Genomic DNA, 20,558 nt, shown 5'->3' on the forward strand with positions numbered 1-20,558 from the left:
GCCTAGATTCCTAATTATTCAATCATCTACTTCCGTGATGATCTTCAAACCCTTAATTGAAATAACCTAATCCCGTTAATACCCAACTTCCGTTGCAATAAGAACAAAGGGATGATAACAATACTAATTATCCCTAATCTAGTATTGGCATAAACACAATCAATTAAGCATGTCAATTGGGATTATTATTGGGGAATTTAAAGATCTACTTTATACATCAATCATAATCGGGCTTAGCAAGATCCCGGATTAAGGAAACTACTCACAAATCATAATTAAATCAAAAACAAGATCTAATAGAGAACACATAATTAAAGAACTATAAAATAAATAAAAGAGATGGAAAGTAAGAAATACCAAATACTTCAATTGATGATCTTGAATTCTTGAGGAACAATTAATAAAACTAGGATTAAAGATTGAAATTGCTTAAGAAAATAAAACTAGGGTTCTTGAGAGTTTTCTAGGGCTTAAGGAGAAAACTAATGAAAAACTAACTGTCTAAAAGTTAATTACAAAAGGGTATTTATACCCCCAAAAGATAATATTTCGGAAAAAATAAGAAAATACGCGTTCTTGAGCTTTGCCCGGTCTGACCGGGCGGACCTCGCCCGATCGGGCGGAGGAAGGCTGCGTAAAATACGACAGTTTTCCTTCTTTGCCCGGTCTGACCGGGCGAACCTCGCCCGGTCGGGCGCGCGTAACACGTTTCCAAAATTGCATCTCATAACTTGATTTCTTCATCGCCCGGTCTGACCGGGCGAAGCCTGCCCGATCGGGCGCGCGTTGCACCGTTCAGAATTGGGCTTCTTCCTGTGAACTCCTCATTGCCCGGTCTGCCCGGGCAAGCCATGCCCGGTCGGGCATTCCACATAAATTGCAGTTCTTGGCTATCAACTCTTCCGAATCTACTAAAAACACGTCCAATTGCCTAGAAACGCTTCATATTCCTGAAAAGCTTACTAAAACAATCGAATACACTAAAGAAGAGATTGTTAGCAAGAAATAGCTCCGTAGAGCTCAAAACCATGTAAAATCATGCAATCAAACCGGGGAAAACCATTGTATAAAACACGTATATCAATAACCGTCTATCAATTTTTTCACAGAGATAGCCAAAGGTGTCTCTAGTTACTCGGCTTGTAAGAGTTGGCATTCCCAAATAATTCCCAAGATCATCCGTTTGTTTTATACCCAGGAAGTCAGTGATATTTTTTCGCTTCGTATCATCAGTATTGCTCGAAAAATATACTCTAGTTTTAGAGTAACTAACCTTCTGCCCTGAGGCTGCACAAAAACGATCCAAGCAAGATTTGATCCAATGTGCTTGTTCTATACTAGCCTCTGCAAAGAGTATAATATCATCAGCGAATGCAAGATTTGATACTTGTGGTCCGTTCCTGCTTGCCCTTATAGGTTTCCATCTCTTTAAAATAATCGACTCCTTAATCGTTCCATACAAAGCACGAATATATAGGGTGATAATGGATCCCCTTGTCTAATTCCACACTTAGGAGTGAAAGTTTGAGTCGGTTCCCCATTCCAGAGCACCTTCATAGTGGAAGTGGTTATGCACTCCATAATAGCCTCAACAAGCAGAATAGGAAATCGAATTTCCATTAAAGTGTCCCGAATGAACTCCCATCGAAGCCTATCATAAGCTTTCTCAAAATCTATTTTGATAGCCATAAACCCCTTTGCACCCTGATTGTTCCGCATAGTATGGATTACCTCTTGTACAATGACAATATTATCCGTAATTTGTCTTCCCGGCACAAAACTTGTTTGCTTACTTGATGTGAGATGAGGCATCATGGGTTTGACACGATTAACAATAACTTTTGTAATGATTTTATATGCTACATTACATAAGCTAATAGGCCTAAATTGAGTAGCTATCTCAGGATTATCAATTTTAGGAATTAACACAAGGAAGGTGTCGTTCAAATTTGGTGGCATACTTTTTCCATTGAGCACATCAAGGACCAATTTGTACACATTTTTGGACACTAAATCCCAATTTTTCTTGTAAAACAAAACCTGAAAACCATCCGGTCCCGGGGCCTTTAGAGCACCCATCCCATTAATCGCTCTGTCAATTTCACATTGTAGGTACGGCCGTGTTAAGCTACTCCAATCACGTGTTGTACTGTGAATTCTGGAAAGATATCTCGAGAAAGGTCCTCATATTGCTACACTTCTTCACTGTCGAATAAAGTAGTGAAATATTGTACTATAATATTTTGAACCTTTGTCTTATCCGTTAACCACTGCCCATCCAGGCCATCTCTAATGGCTGAAATTTTGTTTCTCCATCTCCTAGCAATTGTGCTTAGATGAAAAAAGGTGGTGTTGCGGTCTCTGTCTCTGATCCATTCCACTCTAGACTTTTGGTACCAAAGTAATTCCTCTTGAGCTAGCACTTCATCAAGTTCCACCCTCAATTTAGACTCAAGCTTAATCAAATCTCTCGCTTTTTGAAGAGCAAGGGCACGTTGCACCCCTGCAATCCGAGCCATGAGATTGCGTTTCTTCTTAAAAATGTTGTGAAAGGTTGTTTTATTCCATTCTTGAAAATCAGCCGCAAGTTGACTAAGGTGAGGCATGAGAGGCGCCTCCTTATCCCATTTACTTTCAACAAACTCAAGAAAATTTTCGTGTGTCATCCAAGCAGCTTGAAAACAGAAGGGCCTATTCACTTTTGAAATAGGTGAAAAACCATTAGGGGTAATAATAATCGGGCAATGATCAGATTGGATTGCAGGGAGATGCTTAACCGATGCATTTGGGAACCTAAGACTCCATTCTCCATTGCAACGGGCACGGTCATGTCTTGCACTTTCCCAAGTCTCAATCGAATTTCCTCTAGACCAAGTATGAGAAGCACCGCTGAACACAACAAGAAAACAGCGAAATTGCAACGGAAAAATTTCGTCGTAACATATGTCAATTCCGTCGGAAAGTAGGGTTCCGACGGAATTCCGTCGTAACGGGTCGTCGAAAAACCCTTTGTAGGAAAATGGCCATATTTCGACGGAATTTCCGTCGTAAACCTTCCTTTCGACGGAATTTACGACGGAAATAATATCGTCGGACTTGAATTTGGCCTTTATTGATGATCAGTCGCAAGATTCCGACGGAAACATATCCGTCGTAAACTAAAACTTCCGACGGAATTTTCTGTCGCAAAGTATAATTTACGACGGAAAAAAGCGTCGCAAACTATAATTTACGACAGAAAAAAGCGTCGCAACCTATAATTTACGACGGAATTTTATGTTGTAATTTATAATTTGCGATGGAAAAGTCTGTCGGAAATATATAAGTTGCGACGCTTTTTTCCGTCGTAAATTATACTTTGCGACAGAAAATTCCGTCGCAACTTATATATTTCCGACAGAATTTTCCATCGCAAATTATAAATTACGACAGAAAATTCCGTCGAAAAATATAGGTGGCAACGCTTTTTCCGTCATAAATTTTAGTTCCAGCCTGAAACAAATTTCTGTAAAAATATGAATTTTCAAACCTGAATTTTTTTTATGATAAATCGACAAAAAAAAAATAAACATTGAGTCCTGAAATTGTTGTTTTAAAAAAATTAATTACCGACCTACGAAATTATATTTATTTACATATATATATAATAATTATGTCCTAGTACAAAAGATAGTCCACATTTTGGTATCTATACCAAACAAAAGCTAGGTTAGAGTGATTCTATGCTAGACTAAAGTTAAGCCACGCAATCGCCTGCAAACCCTGGCCTGCTCCACCACTACCCGGGTCGTCCCTTGGGTCTCGATGCTGAGGATGAATGGTGGAACATGAGTCGTTGTTGGTGAAACGACTCATCATCTCATCCATACTCTCCTTGTATCTCCTCTCCATTTCAGCCATTCGGGAGTCAATTCGCCTTTCCATCTCGGCTTCCATTTGAGTTTGGAGAGCTTGCACCCTGTGTTCCATCTGGTCTTGCATTTGAGAAATGACAGACGGCGTGTATTGCTGTGAAGAACGGGAACCTCGACCCATCTGTTTGCCATAGTAGAGCTCTGCACTTTGGCCAAGTCCCTTCACACTCCCCTTCTTATTGCGCCCACCCACCGTCTCCCAGTACAACTTATTGGGACTCTTCTGAATCCCCTAACTCCTTGTTTCTTCGAGCTTCTTTTGGTAGGTCTCCTACAAAATATTGAAGATAATAAAAAATATTGTTAAAAAAACAACCAACAATATAAGGTAAGGTTTCTTTCTTCTAACATTCCAATATCACATACTTTTAGGTGCCTAAGGATAGAAATAAAGAAAAATAAGCACATAAGTCAAATATCGACCCTAACTCATCCAAAATCATCCAAATTTGGCCTATATGGCTTAAACCATGCCTATTTTCTATGTTTTCAAGAAAATGTAAGGTTTCTTTCTTCTAACATTCCAATATCAATTGCTTTTAGGTACCTAAGGATAGAAATTAAGAGAAATAAGCACATATGTCAAATATCGACCCTAACTCATCCAAAATAATCCAAATTTGGCCTATATGGCTAAAACCATGCCTATTTTCTATGTTTTCAATCAAATGGAAGGTTTATTTCTTCTAACATTCCAATATCACATAATTGTAGGTGCCTAAGGATAGAAATTAAGAGAAATAAGCACATATGTCAAATATCGACCCTAACTCATCCAAAATCATTTAAATTTGGCCTATATAGCTAAAACCATGCCTATTTTCTATGTTTTCAAGCAAATGGACTTGTTCTTTCTTCTAACATTCCAATATCAATTGCTTTTAAGTGCCTACGGATAAAATTAAGAGAAATAAGCACATATGTCAAATATCGACCCTAACTCATCCAAAATTGGCCTATATGGCTAAAACCATGCCTATTTTCTATGTTTTCAATCAAATGGAAGGTTTCTTTCTTCTAACATTCCAATATCACATATTTGTAGGTTCCTAAGGATAGAAATAAAGAAAAATAAGCACATAAGTCAATTTTCGACCCTAACTCATCCAAAATCTTCCAAATTTGGCCTATATGGCTAAAACCATGCCTATTTTCTATGTTTTCAAGCAAATGGACTCGTTCTTTCTTCTAACATTACAATATCAATTTATTTTAAGTGCCTAAGGATAGAAATTAAGAGAAATAATCACATATGTCAAATATCGACCCTAACTCATCCAAAATCATCCAAATTTGGCCTATATGGCTAAAACCATGCCTATTTTCTATGTTTTCAATCAAATGGAAGGTTTATTTCTTCTAACATTCCAATATCACATACTTGTAGGTGCCTAAGGATTGAAATAAAGAAAAATAAGCACATAAGTTAATTTTCGACCCTAACTCATCCAAAATCATCCAAATTTGGCCTATATGGCTAAAACCATGCCTATTTTTTCTATGTTTTCAAGCAAATGGACTCGTTCTTTCTTCTAAAATTCCAATATCAATTGCTTTTGATTGCCTAAGGATAGAAATTAAGAAAAATTAGCACATAAGTCAATTTTTGACCCTAACTCATCCAAATAACCATATAATGAGTTCTACCACTACAAGAAAAATCTCTTTTCGTAGTGATTGTAAATTCCCTACAATATGCAAGTATGTTTGTGAAATAATTAAGGATGTCGTATCATTTTTACAATCGCCATGGTTTTCCCATATAAATCGATACGGAAAACATAATAATACATATCCACACTATTTTTACACATTTATATAATTTTGAGAAATCATATCATTTACAATCGCCACTAAATCCTAAAAATTGATACAAAAGGCCTTTTCAACACTAGAAATATAAATATTATTTGACAAAGAATACATAAAATATGTCATAGCTTATTGGTGAAACATTTAATATAAGAGTTTGAGGTTGCATGTTCGAATCTTGTAAAGATCATATGCATGGGTTTTTTTTTTTTTTTTTAAGAAAATGAGTTAAACATTATAGAGATTGTAATCGCTACAATAATCACCACGACTGGATGTCGTTTTTCGTATCGATTATTGAGGTCAACCCCAACGATATTGAATACCACTACTAAAGGCTAAGGCAACGGGGGATATTGTATCGAATGACCATTCGTTGGGAAAGCTTTTTGTTGCAATTACAATCGATACTAAAGGTTAAAATAATCGCTACGAAAAGGTTATTTTCTTGTAGTGTACTTTGCTAATTTGCCATATATCAACTCATATAATAAGTTTTTACCGCAATCCTTTTTGCTTTGGTGTGGGCAGCCACTTGGCCTTTTCCAGGCACTTCCTTGAAGTGTGTCTTCAAGAAAAGATCATGGGCATTTGGTAATTGGCCTTGGTTTTTTTGCAGCCTTTATATATACATGCTGAAAATCAAGAAAATGTCTTTATTACAAAATTCAACTCCATCAATATACTTTATAAAACATGTATTATGTTAGGTTAAAGTTATCATACGCTGAACAAGTTCCAAAAGTGCTCTCTCGAATCTTCATCAACCTCTCCATAATTCCTCCAAGGCTCAACATAGTAGCCGGTTAGCGAGTCGGAGAGCACATTCTTCACCGGGATATCATCAAACCTATAATAAAGGATAGACATTCATGTAAGTAGATAATCAACAAAAAGTGAACAAAACATGGTTAAAGTAATACAAATTCACTTTATCAAAGTAAATAAAAATTTAAGGATATTTCATTACAAATACATACGCACCAAAGTGTGGAAGGGTCCAACTCCAGCAAGTCATTAGGATGCGGGTCCTGTAGCTTCTGTTGCCCTTGTACATGCCTAGGAATCTGTCTCCGACTGACGATTTCTTGAGAGGCCCCCAAATCATGTGCCTCCTCTTCCTCCATTGACTCATCCTCGTCAACACGTACAAACTGAGATTTCCCCTTAGTCTTTCTCCTCTTGGACGTTTCTCCTTTATTTCCTCCTCCCATGATGACCACCTGAAAAAGTTGTTAGTACCATGATCGCACATTGTAAATTCATAAATTAGATCCATAAGACATTAAATAAATAAAATGAGACCAAAAATGTAATGCAATATTACAAGTCCGAGTAGTCATTAAAAACTAAACATTCAAAGGCAATAGTTAAAGGAGTAACTACATATTCTACTCTTCATTACTCTTATCACTACTACCACTATCATTATCATTATCATTATTACTATCACTAGTGTCATCTAAAAATACATCGATGTCCTCTTTTTCGTCACTATCACTGGAGCCAATGCTTTTTTCTTCTTCTTCATCGCTTGAGATAACAAAGCCATCGTCATTATCATCATCAATATCAAGTTCATAGTCTGGAATGTCATTTGGTGGACAAAGCGTTGCATGTACTTGTGGTGAAGGACCCTGCAAAAACTCTAAATCCACCGGAGCATCAATCACCGACCTTGCTTGAGTTCTAAATACAACCCACCATTGAACCCGATCACGTTCCACATGGAACCTTCAACACGAGCCTTATTACCAATTTTTCGTTTCAGGTGATTGAGGAACCTGTAATTATTTTTATATAGCCGTAGAAGTATATGTAACGAAAAGCAATGAAAGAGATGAAAGTAAGAGTTGAGAAAGGGCCTTTGATTTACCTTTCGAAAGGATACATCCACTGATATTGAACAGGTCCACATAACTTGCCCTCATATGGCAAATGAATTGGTAAATGCTCCATGGAGTTGAAGAAAGATGGGGGGAAAACCTTCTCAAGCTTGCACAAGATCTCAGCTATGTTTTTTTCCAATCGCTCCATGTCGCTAACTGTAATTGTGTAGCAACATAAATCGCGAAAGAATTGGCTTATCTCTGTAATTGCATTCCATATATGGGTAAGGAGCAATTCTCTCAAAGCGGTGGGTAACAACCTCTCCATGAACACGTGACAATCATGACTTTTCATACCATGTAACTTACCTGATTGCAAATCAACGCATCGGCTCAAATTGGAAGCGTAACCATCAGGAAACCGCAGCTGTTTGACCCACTCACACAAAACCTTTCTCTGAGCCTTGTCAAGAGCGAATGGAGCCTTTGGCATGAATTCTTTTCCTCTATCATCCTCTTGAAGATGTAGCTGGGGCCGTTTACAGTATTTAGCAATGTCATTCCGAGCTGATGGCGTGTCACAAGATAGCTTTTTCACGTCCATTATAGTGTGAATCAACTTATCAAAAAAGTTTTTTTCAACGTGCATGACATCTAAGTTGTGACGAAAAAGCAGATGTTTCCAATATGGAAGGTCCCATAGAGTGCTTTGCTTGAACTACCCTTTTTTTGCATTCTTGAGACGTTTCAGTGCCTCGGGGCCATATGTTGCTTTCGGGAGGTTTTTCACACATTCCCAAAGTTCCTCTCCTGACATGATGTGAGGTGGTGAACCTTTTTCGACTTTGTTTTTACAAAATGCATTTTTACTATTTCGAAAAGGACGATTTATCAGAAGGAATTGACGATGACAATCAAACCAAGTAACCTTACCACCATTTTCGAGCCAAAATGCTTTGCTTTTCTCCATGCAATATGGACAAGCCTTCTTATCGGCTGTGGTCTAACCAGATAACATACCATAAGCCGGGAAGTCACTAACGGTCCATAGGATGGATGCTCGAAGATTAAAATTTTGTTTTCTCGAAATATTGTAAGTATTTGCCCCAACTTCCCACAACTGTTTCAACTTGTGTATGAGCAGTTGCATGTAAACATCTAAGTTGCCCTTAGGGTTTTTAGGACCAGGAACGAGTAACGAAAGAAACATGAACTGTCTTTTCATACACATTGACGGAGGCAAGTTATAAGGGGTCAAAATGACAGGCCAACATGAATATTGTCCCCCAAACTAACCATGTGGAGCAAATCCATCCGTACATAGACCAAGTCGAACATTACGAGGTTCAGAGGAAAACTCAGGAAAGCAACTATCTAGGTGTTTCCACGCTTCACTATCGCTAGGGTATGCCATGGTGCCTTGGACTCGAGGATTTTTAGCATGCCATGTCATTTCCTCAGAAATGTTTTTAGTTGCAAAAAGCCTTTGCAACCTAGGTGTGATAGGGAAATAAAATAGAACATTCAAAGGCACTAAGCTACCTTTAGAAGTCTTGTTGTATCGGTCGCTGCCACACACCCTACATGTAAATAATTGAGCATCATCTTTCCAAAACAACATACATCCTTTCGGGCATGCATGAATCTTTTCATGGGGCAGCTCTAACCCCTTAACAATTTTCTTGACCTCATAGAATGTCTCGGCCATGTGGTTGTTGTTAGGAATCGCTTCATTAACCAAAGAAGTAAATCCATCAACACATCTGTGCGGCAAATTATACTCACACTTTAGGCTAGTGATTCTAGAAGCCATCTCTAACACAGACAATGAACTCCCTTCGTATAACGGTTGTTCAGAAGCCCTTAACAAATCAAAAAATGGCTTGGCTTGTGCATTAGGCTCCTCCTCTAATGAAACAGGTGGCTCTTCGGAATGGCCTTGATCTTGAGACTGACCAAAGGCATCCAAAACCATTTCAAGATATTCATTTGACTGCCTTCTACAAGTTCCTGGAAACCCTTCCCCATGACACATCCACTCATAGTAATTAGGTAAAAAACCGTTGCGATGCAAATGAAGTTTAACTGTATCTGGATCCCAAAGACGTTTGTTTTTGCATTTAAAACATGGACACCTAACTTCATTCGGGTTGCTACTCTCGGGATGATCTTCCACATATTTAAGGAATTCATCTACCCCCTTCAAGAACTCAGGATTAACAGAATTCCCTACCTTCCTTTCGTACATCCAGCTACGTTCTTTTCGTTTCATGATTACAAGTTCTACACAACTAACACATATGCCATTAATCACATTAGTCATAAAGCACAATATATATTCATTATAGATCAAACTGTTATGGAAATGCAAATGACAAGAGAAATGATTTCCAAGGGTCCTTATCACTCCAACCTAACCCATCCTTGTACGTTCAATCTCACTAGTGAATGTATGCCAGAATTTCAATTCTATGGAAAATCCGGCAGCATCTCCCTACAGTTCCCCAAGTACATGATATAGGCGATTAGAAACACCTATATATGTACCTAGAGAAAATTGTAGAGAAATGACAAGCAAGGATCTTCCTTAGAATTAAAACAAAGGAATACATTCACCACCTAAGTGAGAATAAACGTACAAGGACAGTCCCAACCGGGGACTATTCAAGACATACTCCTAATGTGTATGCCTTGAACGGGTATCTAGGTATATTATTATGCAAATAATTTTTTTAAAAATATATATACTTAACTAACATACATAATATTAAACAAATATATCAAGATTAAACTAAACAAGAGAAACAAATCAAACCAAACCAAAGTAAACTAATATATCATATTAAACTAAACCAAACCAAACTACCGTTTTATATATTAAATTAAACTAACATATTTCTAAAAAAACTAAACTAAATTAAGATACTTTATATTAAAATCAATTAAACTAAAACACATTATATTAACATAAAATTAACTAAACTACATTATGTTAAACTAAACTAAACCAAACTAACATTGTTTTTTTTAAAGAGAAGGGAGCAATTAATTAATTATAAGATTTATTTAAAAATATATATACTTAACTAACATACATAATATTAAACAAATATATCAAGATTAAACTAAACAAGAGAAACATATCATAACACCATACTATTAATATAATCCAAATCAAACCAAACCAAAGTAAACTAATATATCATATTAAACTAAACCAAACCAAACTACCGTTTTATATATTAAATTAAACTAACATAATTCTAAAAAAACTAAACTAAATTAAGATACTTTATATTAAAATAAATTAAACTAAAACACATTATATTAACATAAACTTAACTAAACTACATTATGTTAAACTAAACTAAACCAAACTAACATTATATTGTTTTTTTAAAGAGAAGGGAGCAATTAATTAGTTATAAGAGATGACCAATGTCACTAAATTAACCAAACTAAAAGTTATTGAATACATTCTAATTATAATCCAACACAATATCTAATAACCAAAGTAACATACACACATACATTATATTAGGGTTTGTGATGTAACTAACCTTTAGATTTGCACTTCTTTTTAACAATTAAACCAACAAAATTGTACAAATCCTACAAAAAAATTAAAAAAAAATAAAATAATTAAGGGTTTATAAGTAAACAAAATAAAATTGAAAAAAAAGGGGGAAAGCAAAGGCAACTTACTGAATTTTCAGGGGACGGAGGTGTGGCGTCGCCGGAAACAACCACGGCCAGGTGGTTCAGTCACGGCTAGGGGACGGAGGTGCTGCGTTGTGGTGGTTAAATGTTAGCCGGTGGTGGTTTTTTGCAAAATTAAAAAAAAAATTACCAATTGCACACACTTACCTAGACGCGGCGGCGTCGCCGGAATCCACCAGGGTCGTTCTTTCTTCCTCGACAGCTCTCCCTTCCTCCTTATCTTTCTCTTTCTCGTTCTCTTTCTCCTCTCTCTTTCTTTCACCCTTCTTTCTCTCTTTCTTTCTCGGTGGCGGGTGTGCGTCGACGGCAGGCGTCGCCGGCGTAAATGTTAAGCGCCGCCGCGTCTTTCTTCTCTCTCCTTCTCCCTCTCCTTCTCTTTCTCTCTCTCCTCTCGCTCCTTCTCTTTCTCTCTCTGCGTCTTTCCCCCTTTTTTTTAGGTCAAGGAACGAATTTTAATTTTCAAAATTAACAAAGAACTTCCGACGGAAATAAATTCCGTCGTAATAATATCTTCCGACGGAATATTCTGTCGCAAATCACTTTACGACGGAATATTCCGTCGGAAGTTTTTATTACGACGGAATTTATTTCCGTCGGAACATTTACGAGGGAAAATGCATCGTAATTAAAATTTTCCGACGAAAAGTTTTCCGCCAACAAACCCCGCCTAAACGAAATTTTACTCTATTCAACTCATCTTCATAAAACTTTGTGCCAATCAAATGGGCGCAAATAAAGATTTCATTTATTAGTTTCTTACTAGCTCAATCTTGTTCATGTTTTAACTTTGCCCGATCTTCAAGATGTATGTACATTTAAATATTTACCGCTAATTCTAACACTGCACTAAGCCACTAATCATGGAGGTAATCTATTTATTTATAGAAGGATTCTTTGTATTTTTTTTTTTTTTTTACACAAGGATTCTTTGTAATATATATACAGTATAACAAAAAAATTTAGGAAAATTTATTGAAAACCATCTTATAAAATCAATTTTTGTTGAAAAACATCTTACAAGTGTTTTTTGTCAAAGCACACCTGATTTAAATTTTTTTTGTTAAGTCCCACCATTCCCCCGGATTCCGACTAATTACTTACAATTCTAGCGTTGACTAACATGTGCACCTCATGTGACCCACTTAACCCCATTTTTCTTCTATTTTTCCCCCTTTTCCCCATTCATTCCCCTCTTCGTCACCCCTCTTCGTCATAATTTGGTTTTTATAACCTTTTATACAATTGCACGAAAATATAAGTGACGAAGGGGGAATGAATGGAGGGAAAGGGGGATAAATAATAGAAAAGTGGGGTTAAGTGGGCCACGTGAGTACACATGTTAATCAATGCCGGAAATGTCAATCAATAGTCAAAATTCGAAAAGTGGTGGGATTCAACAAAAAAAAAATGAGCTTTGACACACACACAAAAAAAAAAAAAAAAAAAAAAAAAAAAAAAAAAAAAAAATTAAAAATTATAAGATGGTTTTTAACAAAAAAAAATTTGGTTTTTATAAGATGATTTTCAACAAATTTTCCAAAAATTTAAGGATTGTATCAAAAGTGAGAACTTGTGGAATGTGAGAGAGTTTCTAGATGGAGAAATGAGACAAACTATATGTGATGGTTTGTTTTAACCCGTGATACTGCACCGCATGCAATATTGTTTGTGTCGCATACTAGTTTGTCTCCTACTATCAACTGTACTGGCTTTGTTGTAATAAGATGGTCCATAAGAGGTCCCAATAATTAATACAAAGTTACATGATACGAGTAATATAATACGACTATACGAGTAATATTTTTAGATGAATGATTGAATGGTGTCTACTAGTTTATGTGTTGGACGAGTCCGGCTCTAGACTGTACTTTAAAGATTTTAACACAAATAGAATCTTGTACATTAATGGCTTTTCAACGGTTTAAAACATAATCAAGGGTTTAAAACATGATATAACAAATACTGAACACCTCAAACAAAGCAGGTTGTAGTTCAAATAACATCAGAATTACAGGTTAAGAGATGATCCTTACAAAGACTAATTTGTTCAGGTGTATAAGGTTGAAGCAAACAATGTAGCACGACACCTACATGGCTAGTCACGAGAACTAAAATACAGACAACGCCGATGCAGATATGGAAAGCCTAAACATCATGTGAACCCTCAACCACACCAGTATACCACATTGCATATCTAATTACAAATCGTCAGATTTTACACACTGCACTTACAAATTTCATTTTCTCAAGCAGCAGGAAAGTCAGAATAAACTAGGTGAATCTGCCAGAAACGCAATTAAATTTCACACTTATATTCAGCCATATAAGAGAGATGATGGAAGGCAGAAAATGGAGCGAGAAGGTTCAAACTGAATAAGCTCAATGCAGCAAAGGAGCTCTAAGCCAGTACGCCTCTCTAATTGAAGTTTGACTTTTGGGTAAGCAAAGTAGCAAACCATAAACATAAAGGCCATTTTATTAGAGTATGTATCCAAGGATCATTATCATGTGGCCGTCTAAAAGATATTACAAAATTATGTACAACATGGCAGCGTTTACAGATTTCAATGACAAGCATCTCGAAGTTATATTTGCAGACAAATAGTTTCTCCCACGCCATCAAACAGTGACAGTTTCCAGATTCCAAGCATCCCACCTCTAATCCTCTATGGCCTTATCAGCAAGTAGCATCACATTTCATTTTTTGTAAAATGTGGTTTGTAACATATCACCTTAACAGATTAGAAGCATCTCATGGAACAAATCAAGCTTTAATCATAGCATATGGTAGTAAGGCCTGAATCAGATGATCACGAATTCTCAAAATACCAACTAGGGTAAACAAAGAAACAAAAACGCACTTATAAACAAGCAAACAAACAGGATCACAAAGACGAATGACCTCCAATTCTCAAAATACTTATATGTAATTAAAATTTTCAGAAGGATCAATGAATGGTCTCATTTCTCTCATCTATCCATCTCTTTCAGTATTAGATCTAGCAAATCTCTCCTTTTTCTCTGCTTCTATCCCTAGTTTTTTTTACTTAATATTGCTAATTGAAGCAAAATAGACAGTTTTCACAAGCTCTTCATTAATAATTCCAGCTCCTGATTAACCTTTCTTTTTCTCTTCTTCTCCATTAAAGACTGTATGTTTTCAATAACCTCATCGCACATTTGGTATTCAACCAAACCAGAATGACCAATACATTCATATTCCGGGTTTTTATAACAGCAGCAGTACTTTCTCCTTTCATGTTAATTAGATCTAACAGATTTTCTTCCTTTTACAGCATTTAATCCTGCTGCCTTCTGCATCAGTGATTGCATTGACATGGCTGTCATTAAAAACTCCAGAAGTTCCTTAAATGAAAAGGCAGCCCCCAAAACCTCCCCAACCTTTTACATTTTTTGCTTCTCAATCACCAAAAGATCAACTTTCTTGTTAAACTCATGATTAGTTTAAATTCAATAAAACTAGCATCACCAATAGTATCATTTACACCAGGATAACTAGCAACACCAACAGTTCATCTACACCAGGAAAACCAGCATATTTAATTTTTCAGTTTTATTTCTCTTTACTTTTTCTGCACCTGTTCATTGCTAATATTGCCTCTAAACCTATTATCTTCTCTACCACTAACTGCACGCAAATGACTACTATGCAGTCTACGCCTCAAATTTTATTTACTTGACGAACCATCTCCCATATCCTCTATTAAATTCTTTACCCTCTTGTTATTGATAGACACACCCTTTTTCGTAATATTATGATGATTTCGAAATTCAAGAAAACTAACATGACCAACATGACCATTTAGGTTCTTCATTCCTCTAGATTTTACTTATTTCTTCTTGGCATTCACTTCTACTCCAACATTCCTCTCCTAACTTCTCCAGCATAATATCACTGTCAACCCCAGCATCAGATTTAAAACACCATTCTTCTAGGGATATATGTTGGGCAAACTCTTCATTAATCAAAGTACCAAAAATTTTATTTAGCATGCAATATAAACCTCAAAAAGACTAGAGCATACTCAGATTCACAAACAAGAAACTACAAAAAGATTAGCTACAAGCAGCAGGTTATTTGGTACTTTAAGAGAAGACATACATTTTCTCAAGTATTCATTGAATGTGTTTAGGGATTTCGCCTTTGTTCAAGAGAGATAACGAGTACTCTGCAGCATCTATGAGGTCAGCAACATTGTGTAGGGACTTCTCTTCAGATCCCAGCATGAAGATAGCGCGAACCTCAGCTTTCTTGGCCATTCTTGCTGCAAAGGGCAGCGGTAAGTCTGGAGAATTGAGACTTCGCAATATTTGTCTGTACAAAGATAGAACTCGACCCTTATTCCTCATTAAATCCTCTGTTGTTGCCCATATCAGACCTTTTGCCATTCGATCTGTTGCATCAATCATATCACAACTTCTGAATCAGAAACCCAATTAACTTATGCAGCAGGCTCATTATACATTACACAGCCTTACAAACCAAATGTCAGTTCATATGTAACATATACATACAAGGTTATCAGAATCGGGATTCTACTTTGGATGGGAAGAGTCACAAATTGGATCATAGAATCGATCAATCCAACAAATATTGCACAATATGAAACTACACTCAACTATGTCAAATGTTTACTCATTATGTAAAGCATGAATAAAATGCAATTTTTTTAACATCTAAAATTTAACCCATAAAATGGAATTACTAACCAAGAAATATAGCAGAATAAGCATAATCAAGAAATATAGCAGACTAAGCATTATCAAGAAATTTAAATGAAGAATATAAAAGAGCATAATCAAATAATCAGCTTGGAATGAGCATAATGAATTAAATGGAGGAAAATCAAGAAAAATTGACCATAGATTCAATTTGATGACAATGTTTGGTTATTTAGGATTTTATTGAAAACTCAGCTTCAATGAAATCCTTTTGAACTTGATTAAAAAAATCGAGGCAGCAACAAGAAGGGTTTCGTTGTGTAGTGTGAACAATGAAAGATTAACAGTTGATTGTCAAACTGATATTCGAGATTAAAAGAAGAGAAAAAATGTAACCTGAGGAGCTGGTTCAATGGAGAAGAGATAGCTCACACATCGCTTCGGCCGTATATTTAGAGTACGCTTCAACGGAGGAGAAATAGGAGGAGTGGTGTGAATTGTGAAGAGAAAAAGACTTCTTAGTGTAGAACCGTAGATAAAGTGTCACACTTACTAAATACTCGTTAATGTAGCTGTTGTTTATATGTTACTCCGTACTTCTTTATTTTTAGCAAAATATTACGCTTTTATGTTTTTTGAATAATAATTATTACATGTTAATACTCTCTACTTTGTAAGTATTATTATGAAATACTTACTTCGGAGTAGTATTCAACAACAATTCACATAAAACATATGGAGTACTTCGTATCTTTTGCATAAATTAATTTTTACAAAAATCTATAGTCAAATTTGACACTAGGTATGTGTAAAGTATAAAATGTCAAACTGTCTAATTTATTGTATGGAGTAAAAGGGAGGGAGTAATATATTTAAACATCAAAGTAATAATTACTTGTTTTAATTCCATTGTAAAAGACAATTACTTCCTCTGTTTTTTCTAATTTCTACCCTATTGTCCACGTTAAAGTAAGAGTACGCACAAGCAGTAACTTGGAAAACAAAGTGAGTATTTTATTTTCCCATCTCAATTTAGGCAATGTTTGCTTTTAATAAAAGTTAGTTTTAATATATAAAAATTAGTAATATCTAAATAAAAATGTATATATAATAAAGAAACAATTACACAATTTAAATTCAGTTTAAGTAATTTTATTTTAGCAAATTTAATTTAATTTCAATAAAAAATAATTTCAATTTTTAAAAATAAAGTGAAAAAAAATACTTTTCCTTTGTTTTTTTTACTTGACCTATTTCTTCTTTTTTTTCAATTTTTCTTTTACTTTAGTATTCAAATGGTGAAATGGCTACGGGATATTGAGTAAAAATAAAAAATAATTTATCCTTACCTTAAATTAGATAATAATATTCGCTGGTAAACAAGCCACAATCAAAATATAAAGAAAATAACTCATCTAAATTATCTATGGATATTCAAACCCCACAACTTAAAGAACAGAAGAAGGAAGAAATACACAAACAGATACATAAGATATAGGCAAACTAGATCATATTCTTTATGAATAAAACTCAATCAGACAAAATTATAGACCTTAACACTTTTTTTGGATTGAAGGAAATCGAGGGAAAGGAAGGGAAGAGAAATGGAGGGATGGATTATGTTTCATTTAAATAACAAATGAGGAAGGAAAGGACCTTCTTGCCTTTTCAATAAAAAGGTAATGCATTCCATATGATCCTTAAGCAAAAACAACATTCCAATAAAAATCAATTTTTCCTCCACCATTGGACATCTCACTGCCTTACCTTTAAAACTACGAAGGCAAAGTGATCCTAGTTCTTTCGAAAAATTACAGCAGATAGTGTATTTGTACCATTCCCAGACTTCCCACAAGCTCCTTAAAATTAGCTGGCAGGAACTTATCTTAGCAAGGCTCCTTCAAATTAAAAACTCCTTTTCTAGATCTAACCATCTTTACAAACAAACCCCTCCACCTAGAAGTCTAGAACCCCATTTTTATCAGTAATCCTTTCACATCATTTTACATCATCAAACTAATGCCACAAACCCCAAATATCCAATGCACTCCCTCTCCCAGCACGAAACCCAAATTAACTCAACGAAACAACATTTCAGACACAAAATAAACAAATCACCAATTAATTATTTCAGCATAAACAATAAAACAACCCAGAAACCTCCTTCAATTTGGTAAATACTAAAAAAATCAAATGTAGATTAAACAAACCATCAAACGTCAAAACTAAAGAAATAAATATTTTTATTATCTTTACAAACTGCAGCTTCACAGTTATGACAATTTGTGTATAATTTCTCAAAAATACCATTTCTCCTAACTCTAAGCTCATCTCAATAATCTAAAGATGCTACCTTTATTGCAGTTTCTATAATCCCCAAATATCTAACCCTGAATTTCTCAATTTTGAAATCATCCAAATCCATCTTTACCCCACCACCACCACTCTCTTTACAACTAACACCCCCCCCACCCACCAATAACATCGGAATTTTCTGCAATAATTAGCAATAAAAAAAAATTGACCAAAATTAGGAATTAACAAAATCATGAAACTGACACTACCTAAAGTTCTGAGCTTGAAGCTCTACACAAACCCATAAACAATGAAACACTCAAATTATAATCCTTGAACCCGCTTTAAGGAGTGTATAAAATCAGAATTTGACATACCCAGAATGCAAGCAAGCAAATTGATCAAGAGGTCCCGACATTAATTTTCGATCAAATTAAACCCTAAAATATTCAACCCACAAATATTAATAAAATTGGTTTCCATTTTTTCTCAAAATAGATCGAAGTAAATCTGATAATAATTCACAAAGAGTAAATCCGATTTTAAAATGGAAACTTGATGATTGAAAAACACATTACCTTGTAAGCTGCTTCAATAAATGGGAAAGCTCAGAATTAGCTTTAATGGAGGAACGGAAAAAGCTCGGAAGATGCTTCAATGGAGAAAAAAATGAGAAAGTCGACCTCAAAAGCTATTTCTATGGAGGAGTGCAGTCGTCGCCAGGGAGATGAGATCGGAGGTGGCGAGAAAGTTGTTGTGTTATCAGAGAACATGGAGAAAGGTGAGGAGAGAGAAAGCTGAGAAGTGAGTAGAGAAAAAGACCGATCCAAAGAAAACAAAAGTAGCCTGCCTTAGTTAGTAAAAGGGTAAAGACGTCAATAAACTTTTTTTAGTTTTTTAGGGGTAGAATTGTCAGTACACTGTTCATAAGAAGATATCCATTTTTGTTGAATTTGGCTTTTAAGAGTTACTAGTCCGAATGCGCCGCGCGCGTGTAAACCTTATTAAGAAAATTATTAGCAAGACATATAAGTTAATTAACTTAGTTTTTATAAATTTGTACATGATATATGCCTCGTTATAAATTATTGCATTATTGTGTAAAGTATAATTAAGCTGTATTGAAATATTAGTGTTATTACTTATTGATATCATACATAATGATAGGTCTCTAAGAAAAAAAAATTATCATATTTAATGTAGAGCATTTGTGATGAAAAGGATATCATCAATTTACTGCATAATCCCTTTTCTCAACCCCTGAAGTAATCCCTGACCGAGTAACTCGGGTAACACCTGACTGAATAATTCGAATAACCCTAACAAAGTAACTCAAGTAACCATGCCACAATCCGTTTCATAATAATTGCAACACTACTTTCTTTGATAAGAATTCACGACTATTTTATTATCTCTAACCAACCAAATTTACACTTTTTTTTATTATTTCTCTCTCCTACGAACAAATAAATATATCTAACTAATTATAATTTACATTAAAAAATCACAAATTTTTGTATGCAGCTTGTTATATCGTACAACAAGATTTACTTGAGTTTCTCGGTATAGGATTACTCAAGTTGTCGGGGTTACTCGAGTTGTTGGGGTTACTCAAATAACCCCTGCCAAGTAACCCCTCGAGTAATTCATGATTGAACCCCTCGAGTAACCCCTCCCCCTCAAGTAAACCCTGATTGAGTAACCCCTTAAGTAACCCTTGGTTGAACCCTCAAGTAACCCCTTACCGAACTTCTTAAGTAACCCCTAACCAAATTACTCGAGTAACCCCGTACATACCAAACTCATTAAATAACCCCTAACCGAGTAGCTCGAGTAACCCCTCAAGTAACCTTTGACCAAGTAACCCCTCTAGTAACCCTTGACCGAGTGACTCGAGTAGTTCCTCAAGTAACCCTTGCTTGAGTAAACCCCTTAAGTAACCCTTGCTTGAGTAAACCCCTTAAGTAACCCTTGTCCCAACTCCCAACCCCTCAAATAACCCTTGAACGAGTAACTCGAGTTACCCATGATTGAATAACTCAGATAACCCTAACAAAATAACTGATGTAACTCCTCCACATGGTGTGACCTGCTGCACCAAATAGTTGATGTCATAAAATTCACTTTTTAATCCCATCCTATTTTTTCCTTTAATTTTGTGCAACATCCAATATTACGATTAATTCAAAACAGAGGGAGCAATAGTTGTCTCGGCCATAAATATCATACACAATTGTGTCACCTCTAAATAAATTTGCATTGTTGGTTAATAGGTTATTCCTTATTCAAAACTCATAACATTTGG

General features: G+C 35.4%; 3 protein-coding genes across 5 annotated transcripts; all 3 read right to left on the bottom strand.

Moving 5' to 3' along the window:
• Positions 1 to 6,016: 6,016 nt before the first annotated feature.
• LOC110720886 lies at positions 6,017 to 11,690 on the bottom strand. Of its 2 annotated transcripts, XM_021899971.1 has the most exons (6): positions 11,423 to 11,690; positions 11,261 to 11,342; positions 11,116 to 11,167; positions 6,711 to 6,949; positions 6,453 to 6,576; positions 6,017 to 6,361 (listed from the first exon to the last, which is right to left on the bottom strand). In XM_021899971.1, exons 4-6 carry the CDS (start codon positions 6,938 to 6,940, stop codon positions 6,308 to 6,310), a joined length of 408 nt encoding a protein of 135 aa, XP_021755663.1. In that variant the 5' UTR covers positions 6,941 to 6,949; positions 11,116 to 11,167; positions 11,261 to 11,342; positions 11,423 to 11,690; the 3' UTR covers positions 6,017 to 6,307. The 2 variants fall into 2 exon arrangements, with proteins under 2 accessions (XP_021755663.1, XP_021755669.1); XM_021899977.1 differs by having other exon boundaries at positions 11,261 to 11,690.
• Positions 8,847 to 9,827, bottom strand: LOC110681653. The gene has a single exon (XM_021857822.1). It carries the CDS (start codon positions 9,825 to 9,827, stop codon positions 8,847 to 8,849), a length of 981 nt encoding a protein of 326 aa, XP_021713514.1.
• Positions 11,691 to 13,557: 1,867 nt separating the features above from the next.
• On the bottom strand, positions 13,558 to 19,084 carry LOC110720901. 2 transcript variants are annotated; one of them, XM_021899995.1, is made up of 4 exons: positions 18,832 to 19,084; positions 18,631 to 18,693; positions 15,399 to 15,690; positions 13,558 to 14,072 (listed from the first exon to the last, which is right to left on the bottom strand). In XM_021899995.1, exon 3 carries the CDS (start codon positions 15,683 to 15,685, stop codon positions 15,413 to 15,415), a length of 273 nt encoding a protein of 90 aa, XP_021755687.1. In that variant the 5' UTR covers positions 15,686 to 15,690; positions 18,631 to 18,693; positions 18,832 to 19,084; the 3' UTR covers positions 13,558 to 14,072; positions 15,399 to 15,412. The 2 variants fall into 2 exon arrangements, with proteins under 2 accessions (XP_021755687.1, XP_021755681.1); XM_021899989.1 differs by lacking the exon at positions 18,631 to 18,693.
• Positions 19,085 to 20,558: the final 1,474 nt, after the last annotated feature.

Source organism: Chenopodium quinoa, unplaced genomic scaffold (genome assembly GCF_001683475.1).
Source record: "Chenopodium quinoa cultivar QQ74 unplaced genomic scaffold, ASM168347v1, whole genome shotgun sequence".
Classification (NCBI taxonomy): domain Eukaryota; kingdom Viridiplantae; phylum Streptophyta; class Magnoliopsida; order Caryophyllales; family Amaranthaceae; genus Chenopodium; species Chenopodium quinoa.